The sequence below is a fragment of the Dermacentor albipictus genome, chromosome 5 (genome assembly GCF_038994185.2).
Source record: "Dermacentor albipictus isolate Rhodes 1998 colony chromosome 5, USDA_Dalb.pri_finalv2, whole genome shotgun sequence".
In the NCBI taxonomy this organism is placed as follows: domain Eukaryota; kingdom Metazoa; phylum Arthropoda; class Arachnida; order Ixodida; family Ixodidae; genus Dermacentor; species Dermacentor albipictus.
This window is the reverse complement of record NC_091825.1, coordinates 130,573,546-130,587,870: the sequence shown is the minus strand read 5'-3', so window position 1 is coordinate 130,587,870 and position 14,325 is coordinate 130,573,546. Positions and strand designations below refer to the sequence as shown.

At 49.2% G+C, this 14,325-nt stretch overlaps 2 protein-coding genes across 3 annotated transcripts in view; both read left to right on the top strand.

Moving 5' to 3' along the window:
- The window catches only part of LOC135906383 (solute carrier organic anion transporter family member 74D-like), a 243,897-nt gene that overhangs the window by 157,034 nt on the left and 72,538 nt on the right, over nucleotides 1-14,325 (top strand). The gene's annotated exons all lie outside the window — the stretch shown is intronic.
- LOC135906404 (solute carrier family 22 member 6-like) lies at nucleotides 2,593-4,329 on the top strand. Its single transcript, XM_065437788.1, has one exon. It carries the CDS (start codon nucleotides 2,593-2,595, stop codon nucleotides 4,327-4,329), a length of 1,737 nt encoding a protein of 578 aa, XP_065293860.1.

The window sequence follows — 14,325 nt, the reverse complement described above, 5'->3', positions numbered from 1 at the left end:
CTCTGCGTTTAGCTATATGGGCTATCGAGCGAGCAGTTTCATTTTGCCGTGCCCTAGACAACATGGCAAATGACGTTTTCCTGCAAGCCGACAGATGGCGCTTGACATTTCTAATATGTCTACAGGAACGCGAGAACTTAGGTTTGACATGTTGCGCAAAAAAAATCAGGTGTTATGGTATTCAATGAAAACAGTGAACAGACAGTGGCAATACAGGGCCAGGAAATAGCTCGGTTAAAAGAACATAAATACCTTCGTATATGGATAAATGAAGGCAAAAGATATACAGAAACACAGCAAAAAACAATAACAGTAAAAGAGAAGGGAAATGCCACCATAATGAAACACAGAGCGCTTTGGAGGTACAATAGGTACGAGGTGTACTGGGGTATGCGGAAAGGTGCAATTGTCCCAGGGCCTACTTTTGAAAATGATGATGTTTCCCTCGAATCAAGGGTACAATCGGGACTCGATGGCAACCAGAGGTCAGTGGGACGCCTCGCATTGAGCGCTCAGAGAAAGATCGCAAATGAAGCTGTGCATGGTGATATGGGCTGGACAAGTTTTCAAGTGAGGGAAGCTCACAGTGCAATTGAATATGAAGAACAACTGAGGAATATTCAAGAACGCAAACGGGCTGGGAGAGTGTTCCGGTATTTGTACAGGGAAAACATTGATTCACAGTGGAGGAAAAGGACTAGGAAGCTTACCGGCATGTATGCGGCCTGTAGGGTGGGCAACACAGCAACGAAGAACGTCAAGCGGAAAGTCAGAAAGGCCGAAGTAATCTCATGGATGGCGGCAATGGAAAAGGAACCTGCCATAATTAACTTCTTAAGAGGAAAAAACGAAATCAGGAAAGAAATAATGTATGATAACTCAGAGGGAAGCTCATTACCTTTTGAAGCGAGATCAGGATGCCTTAGAACACGCACCTATAAAGCGAGATGAAGGAAGAAGCATGTGCTTGCTGCGGTAAAGCTAGGGAAACTGTCGAGCATGTTTATTAGGATGTTAAGTTGTCCCTCACTGGCCTCCTTGAAGCTTCTGGGTTCAGCGAGAGCAGGGGGAAAGTAAACATGTCCGCAATAAAGATGTCCGAAAAGAAGTAAACATGTCCGAATAAAGCTAACAAGCGAAGTGATTTGCAACGTCTGGCTAATATCTGTGGACAGGAAGGCAACAATTTAGGTTCTGAAATTTAGTGTTAAAAAATCAAGTGTAATGGTATTCAATGACAACAGTGAACAGACAGTGGCGATACAGGGCCAGGAAATACCTCGGGTAACAAGTAACAGGGTTTATCCATATACCTTGGTATATAGATAAACGAAGGGAATATATACGTTGAAACACAGGAAAAAATAGCAGTGAAGGGAAGAGAAATGGCAGCCATAATGAAGCACAGAGCGCTATGAGGATACACTTGGTACGAGGTGCTCCGAGGTATGTGGAAAGGTATAATGGTTCCAGGACTTAGTTTGGAAATGCGGTTGTTTGCTTTAAATCAGGGGTACAATCAGGACTCGATGTGAACCAAAGGTCAGTGGGTCGCTTCGCATTGGGCGCTCACGGGAAGACTACAACTGAAGCTGTGCAGGTTGATATGGCCTGGACTAGTTTTGAAGTGAGGGAAGCTCACAGTAATATTGATTATGAAGAACGACTGAGGAATATGGAAGAAAGTAAATGGGCCGCAGTAATCTCATGGGTGGCGGCAACGGAAAAGGAACCTGCCATAATTAACTACTTAAGAGGAAAAAACGAAATCAGGAAAGAAATAATGTATGGTAACTCAGGGGGAAGCTCATTACCTTTTGAAGCGAGATCAGGATGCCTTAGAACACGCACCTATAAAGCGAGATGAAGGAAGAAGCATGTGCTTGCTGCGGTAAAGCTTGGGAAACTGTCGAGCATGTTTATTAGGATGTTAAGTTGTCCCTCACTGGCCTCCTTGAAGCTTCTGGATTCAGCGAGAGCAGGGGGAAAGTAAACTTGTCCGCAGTAAAGATTAGTCAGAGGCGATTGGAAGATTGGGGGAAGAAAAGTATGGAAATGACGAAAAACGCAGACGTACAAAAACAAAATTCACAATAGGGGGTCAGAAAATTTGATTATGGGAAGTCATAGTGTTTTTTTTAACCTAGGTAGGAGATTCGTCAATATAATAGCAAGAGCTTCATGGCTCAATCCACCGCCCCATTCCAAAGGGGACGGTCCTACCTTCCATTCATCTATGCATCCGTCCTCTAATGCAACAAAAATGCTGGATTCTAGTTTTTTTTGTCAGAACTCCTATTATAAAAGTACTGGTAATAATATATCATCCAATTAGGGAGATCCTTGCCACCGAGCCAGCCGTTATAAAGTGGGTATTAGCGGTGGTAGATGCTTCTGTCTTCGATATGTACCGCTCAAACCCGAGTGTTTCATGCGCATGCAAGAAGCTTTTTAGTGCTCATCCGCACGAATGAACTACTGCGCAATCGATAATTGTGTTTTCCAGAGAGTGCATGGCATGCACATGGTATCATACTAGCGCGCGCTACGACGAAAAGAAGACGACATTCCATGAGCCACGCGAGCCAGAAGATGTCTCAGCCCAACTTCGACTACTGCCACAGCAGCTTGGCAACTGAGAAAAGCACGCAGAGCGTCAGAAAGCCAGAATCGAGCTGCGCCGACGAACCTCCGTTCGGCGACGGTTGCTTCCAGATAGTGACCTTACTGAACGTCGCGATCGCGGCAGCGGCTTACGTACCACACTACGAGAGCTTCAGGATGACTGCTGGCGTCATGGACCACTGGTGCCGCCGCCCCGAAGCATTTGCCAACCTCAGCGTGGAGCAGTGGAAAGAGCTGGCCATTCCCATCGACAAACAGGGCGCGTACAGTCGGTGCACCGTGCGCGAACCGCCTTACAGCAGCGCGAACAGCCGCGTCGTTCCCTGCTCGTCGTGGGAGTTTGATCTGAGCGCGTACGGGAACAACGCGGTCAGCGAGTGGGTGCAAGTGTGCGACAGAGCGTGGCTCATCTCGCTTGCAAGGCTCGTCTACGCCGCTGCTTGCATCTTCCCCACGCCGGTGGTGTCCAGGCTGGCGGACCGCGTCGGTCGCAAGGTGGTCGTTTTCGTCACCATTCCGGTGGTGCTCATCGCGGGCGTCGCCAGCAGCCTCCCGAACGACTTCCACTTCTTCGTCGCCGTGCGCGCCGTCGTGTCGGCGGCGACGAGCTGCACGATGGTGCCACTCTTTGCCATCCTGTGGGAGGTGTGCCCGCCGCGCAAGACACCCATCTACTGTATCGTATTTATCGTGATCACCATGGTTGTCGGCGACAGCACAGTGTCGATCGCGGAGCAGCTCAAGGCCGGCTGGGCCACGGTTCAGCTAGTCCTCATGGTGCCGACGTTCCTGCTAGTCGGTTTGTACTTCACCGTGGAGGAGTCTCCGAGCTGGCTCGTGGCTACCGGCCGTGTAGGGGAGGCCGAACGGATATCGCAGCGCCTGGCGAAGCTGAACGGAGTGCCCACAAGCCGCTGCCGCGAACAGTTCGCCTTGCAGACACGGGCGCACGCGCGGGATGCAGTCGAGACTTTTAAACAGAGCGACCCCTGCAACGCGCGCATGAGAAGCCGTTCCATTCTGCTTTTCTACATGTGGACGGCGCTGAGCTACGCCCAGGACAGCTATGTCACCAACGACGGCATTCCCGTGAGACTCCTGGTGAAGGTTATCGCCGCTGTCACGTCACTGGCTGCGTGCGTCTTGTTTACGCGCCTGGTTCATCGTTACGGCCCCAAACCTACCGTCGTCGTCAGCGGGCTCGGCTTCAGCGCCTCCTTGGCCGCTCTTACTGCCATGCCCTTCGAAGAAGACACGCTCCTCCTCGATCTGCTGATTGTCGTCATGAAAACTACCGGTTACATCACCTTCTCGAACTTCGGCGTGTTGATCATGCATCTGTACCCCGTCACTGCCCATTGCACTGCCACGGCCATCGCTCTCATCTCCAGCCGTGTGGGCGACACTTTAGCGCAGATGAGCACCGTTCTCATCGGGCCCAGGTGGCACTTGGGCAATGGTCTCGCCTTCGCCGCTGTGACATCTGCGCTGTTTGTGATAGCGGGCGAGCACCTTCCCGACGAGCAGCTTCCCGAGGAGTCCGCAACTGGTGCTCCCGGCATGCCTGATCACATGCGCAGCACACCCGGCGAAGACTTAAAGCGGATTTTTCAGGAAACTCTGAAGCCACTGCACAAGAAGCCTGCGAAACACGGGGACAAGACGATACGCCGAAAGCAATCAACGAACTTACTGAGATACTGACGGCGATATACCGAGATTCACTTGGCGGCGATAACTGACACCCTGGTTGCCGCCGCATTCTCGCCTTTCCTTATTTTTTACTTTAGTGACTGCTATTATTGTCTTAGTCTTTCGCAACATGATTTATTTTTTCCTTCTAAACTTTACAATTTTCCTCATTTGCGCTGGTGTAGGAGCATCGTACAACATTATTTTGTAGCATTGCCCACATGTGAATCTCTCTCTCCACAGTTAACTTGTCATTTGGAGTGTGGCCTTCACTTCGAAAAGTGATAGTCATGAAAAAAGTTTCAGAATGATTCAGAATTAAAGCTGCAAGCAATGGCAGAAAATAATGGCATTTTTGGGAGAACTTCAGTATGGCTTCAGAATAGGTATGCGTTTAGACGATAACTTATTTGTTCTTACTTAGTGTACTGAAATATCAAGAGTTGAATGCAGACCGTTATGCGTGGCCTTTTTAGACACTACACGAGCGTATGACAATGTAGACTGCAGCATTTTGTGGGATATTTTGGAAGGGGAAAACCTAGGTGACGATTGCCTACAGCTGTTGAGAGAGAATTCCCTAGAAAATATCGTTTGCGTTGAATGCGAAGGGATGAGGAGCGAGGAGAAAGTTGATATTAACAAGTTACTGAGGCAGGGGTGCCCTTTATCCCCACTGCTGTTTATGATGTACATGGTGAGGATGGAGAGGGCGCTAGAAGGAAGTAATATCGGGTTTAATCTCCCATACAAGCAGGCGGGTACCGTAGTAGAGAAGCAGCTCCCTGGTTTATTTTATGCCGACGACATTGTGTTGCTGGCTAACAATCAAACTGATTTGCAACGTCTGGCTAATATCTGTGAACAGGAAGGCAACAATGTAGGTTTGAAATTTAGTGTCAAAAAATCAGGTTTTGTGGTATTCAAAGACAACAATGAACAGACAGTGGCGATACAGGGCGAGGAAATACCTCGGGTAACAGAATATAAATACCTTTGTATATGGATAAACGAAGGGAATGTATATATGGAAACACAGGGAAAACAATAACAGTGAAGGGGAAGAGAAATAGCAGCCATAATGAAGCACAGAGCGCTATGAAGCAGGCCGCAGGCGGTCACACTAAGACTTCTGCAAACGAACTCGTACCCAAATCCGGCATCCCTTAATAGTACATATACCGAGATTTATCCGGATTGTTCTTGCGTGTCCTGTGGTGAGGTAGCTACGTTGCCTCATATGCTCTGGGAGTGCGGGTCGCTGGGCCCGAAGTTCACCAAGGAAGAGTGGGACGCGCTCCTGCGAAGTCCCGTCTATAAGGATCAAATCCTGGCCGTCCAGCGCGCCCGCGATCGGGCCGGCAGACTAGATCTGTCTGTCCCGTCGTGGGATTAGCCGGGTGCGCGTTTTAACGCGCTTTGCTGGACCAAATAAAAGTTTATTCACTCACTCACTCACTATGGGGATACAATAGGCACGAGGTACTCCACGGTATGTGGAAAGGTGTGATGGTTCAAGGACTTACTTTTGAAAATACGGTTGTTTGCTTTAAATCAGGGGTACAATCAGGAATGGATGTGAACCAAAGGTTCACATCCATTATTTTCTGCCATTGCTTGCAGCTTTAATTCTGAATCATTCTGAAACTTTTTTCATGACTATCACTTTTCGAAGTGAAGGCCACACTCCAAATGACAAGTTAACTGTGGAGAGAGCGATTCACATGCGGGCAATGCTACAAAATGATGTTGTACGATGCTCCTACACCAGCGCAAATGAGGAAAATTGTAAAGTTTAGAAGGAAGGCTACAATTCTGAATCATTCTGAAACTTTTTTCATCACTATCACTTTTCGAAGTGAAGGCCACACTCCAAATGACAAGTTAACTGTGGAGAGAGAGATTCACATGCGGGCAATGCTACAAAATGATGTTATACGATGCTCCTACACCAGCGCAAATGAGGAAAATTGTAAAGTTTAGAAGGAAGGCTACAAATGAAGCTGTGCAGGGTGATATGGGCTGGACTAGTTTTGAAGTGAGGGAAGCTGCCAGTAAAATTGAGTATATATGAAGAACGACTGAGGAATATGGAAGAAAGTAAATGGGCTGAGAGAGTGTTGAGGTATGAGGTATCTGTACAGGGAAAACATTGATTCACAGTGGAGGAAAAGGTCTGGGGAGCTTACCAGCATGTATGCGGCCTGTAGGGTGGGCAACACAGCCACAAAGAACGTCAAGCGGAAAGTCAGAGAGGCCAAAATAATCTCATGAGTGGCGGCAATAGAAAAGGAACCTGCCATGATTAACTATTTAAGAGGAAAAAACAAAATCAGGAAAGAAACAATTTATGATAACTCAAAGGGAAGCTCATTACTTTTCTAGGCGAGATCGGGATGCCTTAAAACACGCACCTATAAAGCGAGATATAAAAAGGAAGAAGACGCATGTGCTTATTGTGGTAAAGCTAGGGAAACTATGGAGCATGTTTTATTAGAAAGTGAAGACCTCTACCCAGCGATCGATTTAGGCACCACTGGCCTCCTTGAAGCCCTTGGGTTCAGCGAGAGCAGTGCAAAAGTGAACATGTCCGCAATGGGGATTAGTAACAGGTGATCGGAGGATTGGTGGAATAAAAGTAGGCAAACGACAAAAAACGGAGACATACAAAAGCAAAATTCGCAATAGGGAATCAGAAAATTTGGTTGTGGGAGTTCACAGGGTCTTTTTTTCTTTTTTATTGTTTAACCTAGGTAGGATATTAGGCAGTATAATAGTAAGAGCTTGGTGGTGCAAGCCTCCATCCCCTTCAAAAGGGGACACTCATAACATCCATCCATCCATCTGTCGTTGCGGGAACAGTCACGCTTCCTGAGTCCCTAGGGTTTAAAGATAACAATAGTCATGTAAATAAATATGTGGTGGAAATTAGCAAAAAGTGGTTGGAAGATTGGTGGCTCAAAAGCAGAGAGGTGACATAAGGTTATATATATATATATATATATATATATATATATATATATATATATATATATATATATATATATATATATATATATATTGTAAAGGGGGTTTATTCGGCTCGTAGAGCAGCAGCGACAAACTCAGCTCCAGCAGGTAGGGCGCAGCCAGCGAACAAACTGGGTACGTGCCACGCGATGGCAACGGGGCTTTTCAGCCTGCCGATCTTCTTCGTCACAATCACCCCCGGAATTGAAGAGGAGCCATCCTGGCGACCTAGGAAGAGGTGGGCGGATCGTAATACTGCTTCAGCCGGTCAATGTGCACAGTCTCTCGCCCCCGACGACGCAGATCGGAAGATGGCGATACGGGTTCGACCACATAGTTCACTGGTGATGTTTGTGCAACCACGCGGTAGGGCCCGTGGTACTTCGGGAGGAGCTTGGACGAAAGGCCAGGAGCAGCAACAGGCGGTACCCAAAGCCACACGAGTGAGTTGACGGGGAAGGGGTGAGGGGGAGGATTGAGGTCATGGCGTTCTTTTTGGCGGCACTGTTGAGCAGACGTCAACGAACGGGCCAGTTGGCGGCATTTCTCGGCGTGCTGAGCAACCGTAGCAACAGGTGAGCATTCAGCAGGGTCCGGCCGGTACGGGAGAACCGTATCAATGGTGCTGGAGGGATGGCGTCCGTAAAGCAGAAAAAATGGTGAGAATCCGGTAGTGGCTTGAGAGGCAGTGTTATATGCGTAAGTGACGAACGGAAGTACAAGGTCCCAGTTGGAGTGGTCAGATGCAACATACATTGATAGCATGTCACCAAGAGTTCTGTTGAATCGTTCTGTTAAGCCATTGGTCTGTGGATGATAAGCGGTAGTAGTGCGGTGAATAATTTGGCATTCAGACAAGAGTGACTGCAGGACATCTGAGAGGAATACGCGGCCCCGATCGCTCAACAGTTCACGTGGTGCACCATGGCGGAGAACGAAGTTGTGGAGTATGAACGAGGCGATGTCTTTTGCTGATGCGGCAGGCAAGGCGGCGGTTTCAGCATACCGTGTCAAATGATCTACGGCGACAACAATCCATCGGTTGCCAGCGCCAGTAGATGGAAGAGGCCCATATATATCAATGCCGACACGGTCAAATGGCTGAGCTGGGCAGGGAAGTGGTTGGAGAGGAGCGATGGAGAGATGCGGGACACATTTGCGTCGCTGGCAGGCAATGCAGGAGCGCACGTATTTGTGGACGAAGGTGTACATCCCTCGCCAATAATATCGTAGGCGAAGCTGTGTGTAAGTTTTTGACACTCCGCCGTGACCACACTGCGGGTCAGAATGAAAAGCGGAGCATAACTCTTGTCGTAGGTGGCGAGGCACTACTAAAAGCCATTTGCGGCCGTCATTGTGGTAGTTGCGGCGGTATAAAAGTCCGTCCCGGATTCTGAAATGCTGCGCCTGTAGGCGTAGCGCTCGAGGTGCCGAAGTTGCCGGAGGATTTGACAAAAAGTCGAACATCATGACGATCCATGGGTCTTGTTGTTGCTCCGATGCCATGTCGAGGATGTCAAGTGGTGAGATGTCATGTCTGTCGGTAGAAGTGCTGCTGTCTGAAGTAACAGGGGAGCGCGAGAGGGCATCGGCGTCGGCGTGTTTGCGTCCAGAGCGATAGACGACTCGGATATCGTATTCCTGGATTCGGAGGGCCCACCGAGCGAGGCGGCCCGACGGGTCTTTTAGGTTGGACAACCAGCAAAGAGCGTGATGATCCGTCACAACGTCAAAGCGTCGACCGTAGAGATACGGACGAAATTTTTGAAGAGCCCATACGATAGCCAGGCACTCTTTTTCTGTTACTGAGTAATTGGCCTCAGGTTTCGTGAGGGCATGACTGGCATAGGCGACGACGTATTCGGCATTAGTGTTCTTGCGTTGTGCGAGCACGGCACCAAGGCCGACACCACTGGCGTCAGTGTGAAGTTCTGTAGGTGCGCTGGGATCAAAATGGCGCAAGATTGGCGGAGACGTGAGTAGGTGACGAAGAGTCGTAAAGGCATCATCAGAGGCTTCCGACCAAGCAGAAAGTTCATTGTCGCCTTGGAGAAGTTGGTTTAGTGGTGCGATCACAGTAGCGAAATTGCGAACGAAACGTCGAAAATAAGAGCATAGGCCAATGAAGCTGCGTAGTGCTTTCAAGTTAGTGGGCTTTGGAAATCCGGATACGGTGCGAAGTTTAGCAGGATCAGGAAGAATGTCTTCTTTGGAGACTACGTGGCCTAATATGGTCAGTTTTCGAGCTGCAAATCGGCACTTTTTTCAGTTAAGCTGGAGACCAGCATTCCGGAGACAGGTCAAAACTTGATGTAAACGCCGAAGATGGGTCGGAAAATCAGGGGAAAAGACGACAACGTCGTCGAGGTAGCAGAGGCAAGTATGCCACTTTAGGCCACGTAGGATGCCGTCCATCATGCGTTCGAAGGTGGCGGGTGCATTGCACAGACCGAACGGCATCACAGTGAATTCATACAAGCCATCTGGTGTTACAAATGCGGTTTTAGAACAGTCAGCGTCCGCCATGGGCACCTGCCAGTAGCCAGAGAGGAGATCTAAGGACGAAAAAAACTCCGCTCCTTGCAAACAGTCAAGTGCGTCGTCAATACGAGGCAACGGGTATACATCCTTTCGGGTAATCTTGTTAAGCCTTCGATAGTCGACGCAAAATCGTATGGTGCCGTCTTTCTTTTTAACTAGGACGACTGTTGATGCCCAAGGACTACTAGAAGGCTGGATGACACCGCGATTGAGCATATCGTTCACCTGGTCATTGATAACTTGTCTTTCAGTCGCCGATACTCGGTAGGGACGCTGTCGAATTGGTGCGTGGCTCCCAGTGTCGATAGTGTGCGAAACAGTCGTCGTGCGGCCGAGTGATGTTGCTTGGCAATCAAAGGACGAAGAGAAGCCTTGGAGCAAGCGAAGAAGTTCGTCGCGCTGTTTCGTCGTAAGGTCACTGGCAATAGCTGGCGTAAAAGAACCCGGTAGGGGCTGTGGACGCGATTCCTCGAGAGCAGCAATATAAGTCGAGTCGTCCATCGTGTCAAATATTGAAGATGAAGTCAGTGGATCTGCTCTGCCAAGGCTTTCACGGCAGCGTAAAGTAATTGGTTCAGCCGATGGGTTGGAGACGCACATGAGAGAGGCGCCAGCTTTGAACTCGAGGACGGCGAACGGCAGTGGTAGTGAACGGCGGCGAACTAAGAGTTCAGATGGAGCGAAGAGTACTGTGCCGTCATCTACACAGTCACAAGAGATACTGACAAGGGTGGAAGACCAGGCAGGTATAATGGTGTCTTCTGAAACAGAGATTTTGCGGCAATGGTCCTTATGGTCAGTGATAATATTAGTCGAAAACTGAAACAGCTCGATTTCGGCGCGGGCGCAGTCAATGATCGCATGATGTGTGGAGAGAAAGTCCCAACCTAATATGACGTCGTGTGAACATGATGCCAACACGATGAATTCTATGATATAGAGGACCTCCTGAATTACGACACGAGCAGTGCAGGCGCCGGATGGCTCGACGTGCTGCGCGTTGGCAGTTCGAAGAGACAGTCCAGAAAGCGGCGTCGTCACTTTTCCGATCTTGCGGCAAATACGGGCATCTATCGCTGAAAGTGCAGCGCCGGTGTCGACAAGTGCTAGCGTCAATGTTCCTTCTATAGCGACTTCAATAACGTTCTTCGGGGAAGTGTGAGGCCTTATACATTTCCCTGGCACCGCAGTTCTCGCCTCCTGAACTGCGATATTTAGTTTTCCTGGCAAAAAGGGCTCCGACGCCGGTGCATGGGTGAAAGCGAGCGGCGGCGAGGAGAAGGTGAACGGCGAGCAGCGGAGAATGCGGTGTCGACAACAGGAGGAGAGTCAAAGGTGTCCGAATAGTTGCGGCGTTGGTGGAAACGTGGTGCATATGGACGCACATTGTTGGGGACGTTGGGGGTAAGGAGGCGACAGTGACGTACTACGTGTCCAGCACGGCCGCAATAAAAACAAATCGGCCGATTATCTTCCGTGCGCCAATGATCTTGAGGTCGTGCATACTGCACCAGTGGCCGGACCGGAGTGGATACGGGCGGGCGCAAAGGCGGGCGAAGGGGACCGTAGGTCTGTGGTGCATGGCCTCGAAGCGACTTCGGCGTACGTCAGGGGAGCGGCAACCGGAGCCTGCTGTAGAGAAGGTGGAATGTGGTCGGCTACCTGCTCCTTGATGACAGATTGGAGAGCGGGCGCCAACGGAGAATTCGACTGGCCGTGTGTGAGGGGAATCAGAGAAAGCTGACGAGCCACCTCTTCACGGACGAACTCCTTGATCTGTAGCAGTAGCGACGTATGATCCGGGGAAACAGCCAAGCTCGACATTGAAGTCGCCTGAGGAGGAGATTGTCGGGTGGCTAGGCGTTGTTTGCGGAGTTCGTCGAAGCTTTGGCAGAGACTGACGAGTTCAGAGACTGTCGCCGGATTTTTCGCCAACAGCATCTGGAAGGCGTCGTCTTCAATGCCTTTTAAGATATGGCGGATCTTCTCGGCATCAGCCATTCTGACGTCAACGCGGTTGCAGAGGTCGACAACATCTTCTATATAACTTGTAAATGTCTCCCCGCACTGTTGCGCACGACTGCGCAAACGTTGCTCAGCGCGAAGCTTGCGAACGGCGGGGCGCCCGAATACCTCCGTCACGTTTGTTTTGAAGGCTGTCCACGTCGTGAGATCACGTTCATGGTTGCGGTGCCATACGCTGGCGACACCGCTCAAATAAAACGATACGTAATTCAGTTTTTTGGTGTCGTCCCAGTGGTTGTGGATGCTCACCCGGTCGTAGTCAGCGAGCCAGTCTTCTACGTCATGGTCTTCGGTACCGCTGAAGATGGGTGGGTCGCGTTGACGCAGCGGGCCGGGGCAGACCACGGTAGTCACCGGGGCAGCGGGTTGTGGTTGCGGTGGTCCTTCTTCCGGCATAATGAAGACAGGCTGCAGTGTCCGGTTGCGAAGTTCTAGAATTCCGGTTGTACCCAGCAGCTCCACCAATTGTAAAGGGGGTTTATTCGGCTCGTAGGGCAGCAGCGACCAACGCGGCAACAGCAGGTAGGGCGCAGCCAGCGACCGAACTGGGTACGAGACACGCGATGGCAATGGGGCTTTTCAGCCTGCCGATCTTCTTCGTCACAATATATATATATATATATATATATATATATATATATATATATATATATATATAGAGAGAGAGAGAGAGAGAGAGAGAGAGAGAAATTCTTACTTGTGCATAATTATCCCAAGAAGCCAGCGATATTTTCCCGAGAAGTCTAAAGGTATAATTAATTAATTAAGACAGTTTTGCTAATTATCTATCAATCTAATACATTTATGACACGTGTTGCAATTTATAATTAGTAGCCCGGGGAATATATTTTCTTCAAACTCGAACAAATTTGGCGCATGACGTCATTTTCTAGATATGCGTTCCCAGAACGTGCGACGAACTACACTTGCCTTCGAATTCTTTTCAGCCTACTTTTATGCTTGAATGCATAAAAAGGCGTTTTGTTAGACAAGTTGGACAGTGCATTTTGACCAGAATTTTGACGGTGTTTACAGAAAATCTGGCACTAGCATAAAGATTCCTTCCAAATTTATGTACCTTGAGAGCTCACTGGCTTTAATTGGCAAGTCCCATATGCAACCTCTCAAAATGAATTATTTAAAGGTATCTAATGAATTTTTGCTATGATATGCTTTTCGATGTTTCCTGAAAATAATATGTGCCGCTTCAACTAATGCTTCTCCAAGAGTAAAATCGTGCTATCTGGCATTATCAGTAACTTATGGTGTTTTACGCGCAAGAACCATCATCTGATTACGAGGCGCGCCGTAATAGGCAATTAATTTTGTCCATTTGGGATCCTTTGGTGTGCACCCAATGCACGGCACTCGGAAGTTCTTGAATGTCGCCCTCATCGAAACGTAGACGCCGCGGCCGAGAACCGACCGCTGTAAAGGCCGCTCCGCTATCATATCGGACGAAAAGGCTGCGGCACTATAAGCGCGACGAAGTTTAAAGCGTAACGTCGCGGCCAATCGTAGCTGATATTGATACGACGCGTTTTGCTTGGCGAGCATCTGCCATGACGTGCCGTATCCGTATTTGCGGCTACATGCCGTCATTCGTCATTCGCCGGTACGACCTCCGTTTATTACTCCAACCTTCAATCAGGCTTCATTGCCGTCCATGGTGTCTGGTTCGCGCTGCAGCGTCACCACACCAGCAAGCGGGAAAACATTCTGAGCTGTCATCTCCTGCTCTTGAACAACTTTCTCTGCGCCATTTGCACGAGAGGTACGCCGACCACGTAAACATATGCACTGATCACTCAGCAACCCTCTTGAGTTCATTCCGAGCCCTGGTTTTTCCAGTGAGAGCCACCGCCGTCAGTTTCAAGACGACATCGGCGGCTTCCGAACTTGCAGCTAATCGCGCTGAACTTCGTCTCGTCAGCCAAGAACAACCTCGAAGATGGTCGATATTCAATGATTCGAAGACAGCGCTACACTCTTTGGTATCATCCGTGCACCGCATACCAGATGAACAACTAGCACTCGAGATTAGAAAATTTGTCCATGCCTTGGCCGAGAGAAAGCACCACGTCACATCGCAGTGGTTCTAAGTCACTGTGGCGTCATATAGGTAACGAGCACTCCGATAGAGCTGCTCTGTCAGCTCCTCAAGGCAGCAAAGAAGAATCGATACCTTCTCAAGGTCAAATGTCGCCAGATAATTTCGAGCGCTCGCACGGGATATATCGCTTTCTGCATCTGGAACAACCCACGCTTTCAATGCAACCAGCTGCACCACCTGGGCTTTTCGATCCACCTTCGCATTCTAAGTGGACTTGGCCAAAGCAAGGCCACTCTCAATTGTCGGTCATAACTATGAGTTGCTTCTACGAAGCCTTTTGCTTTTTCCATTGAAATGGCCGACAACAGTGCGGGTTGTTC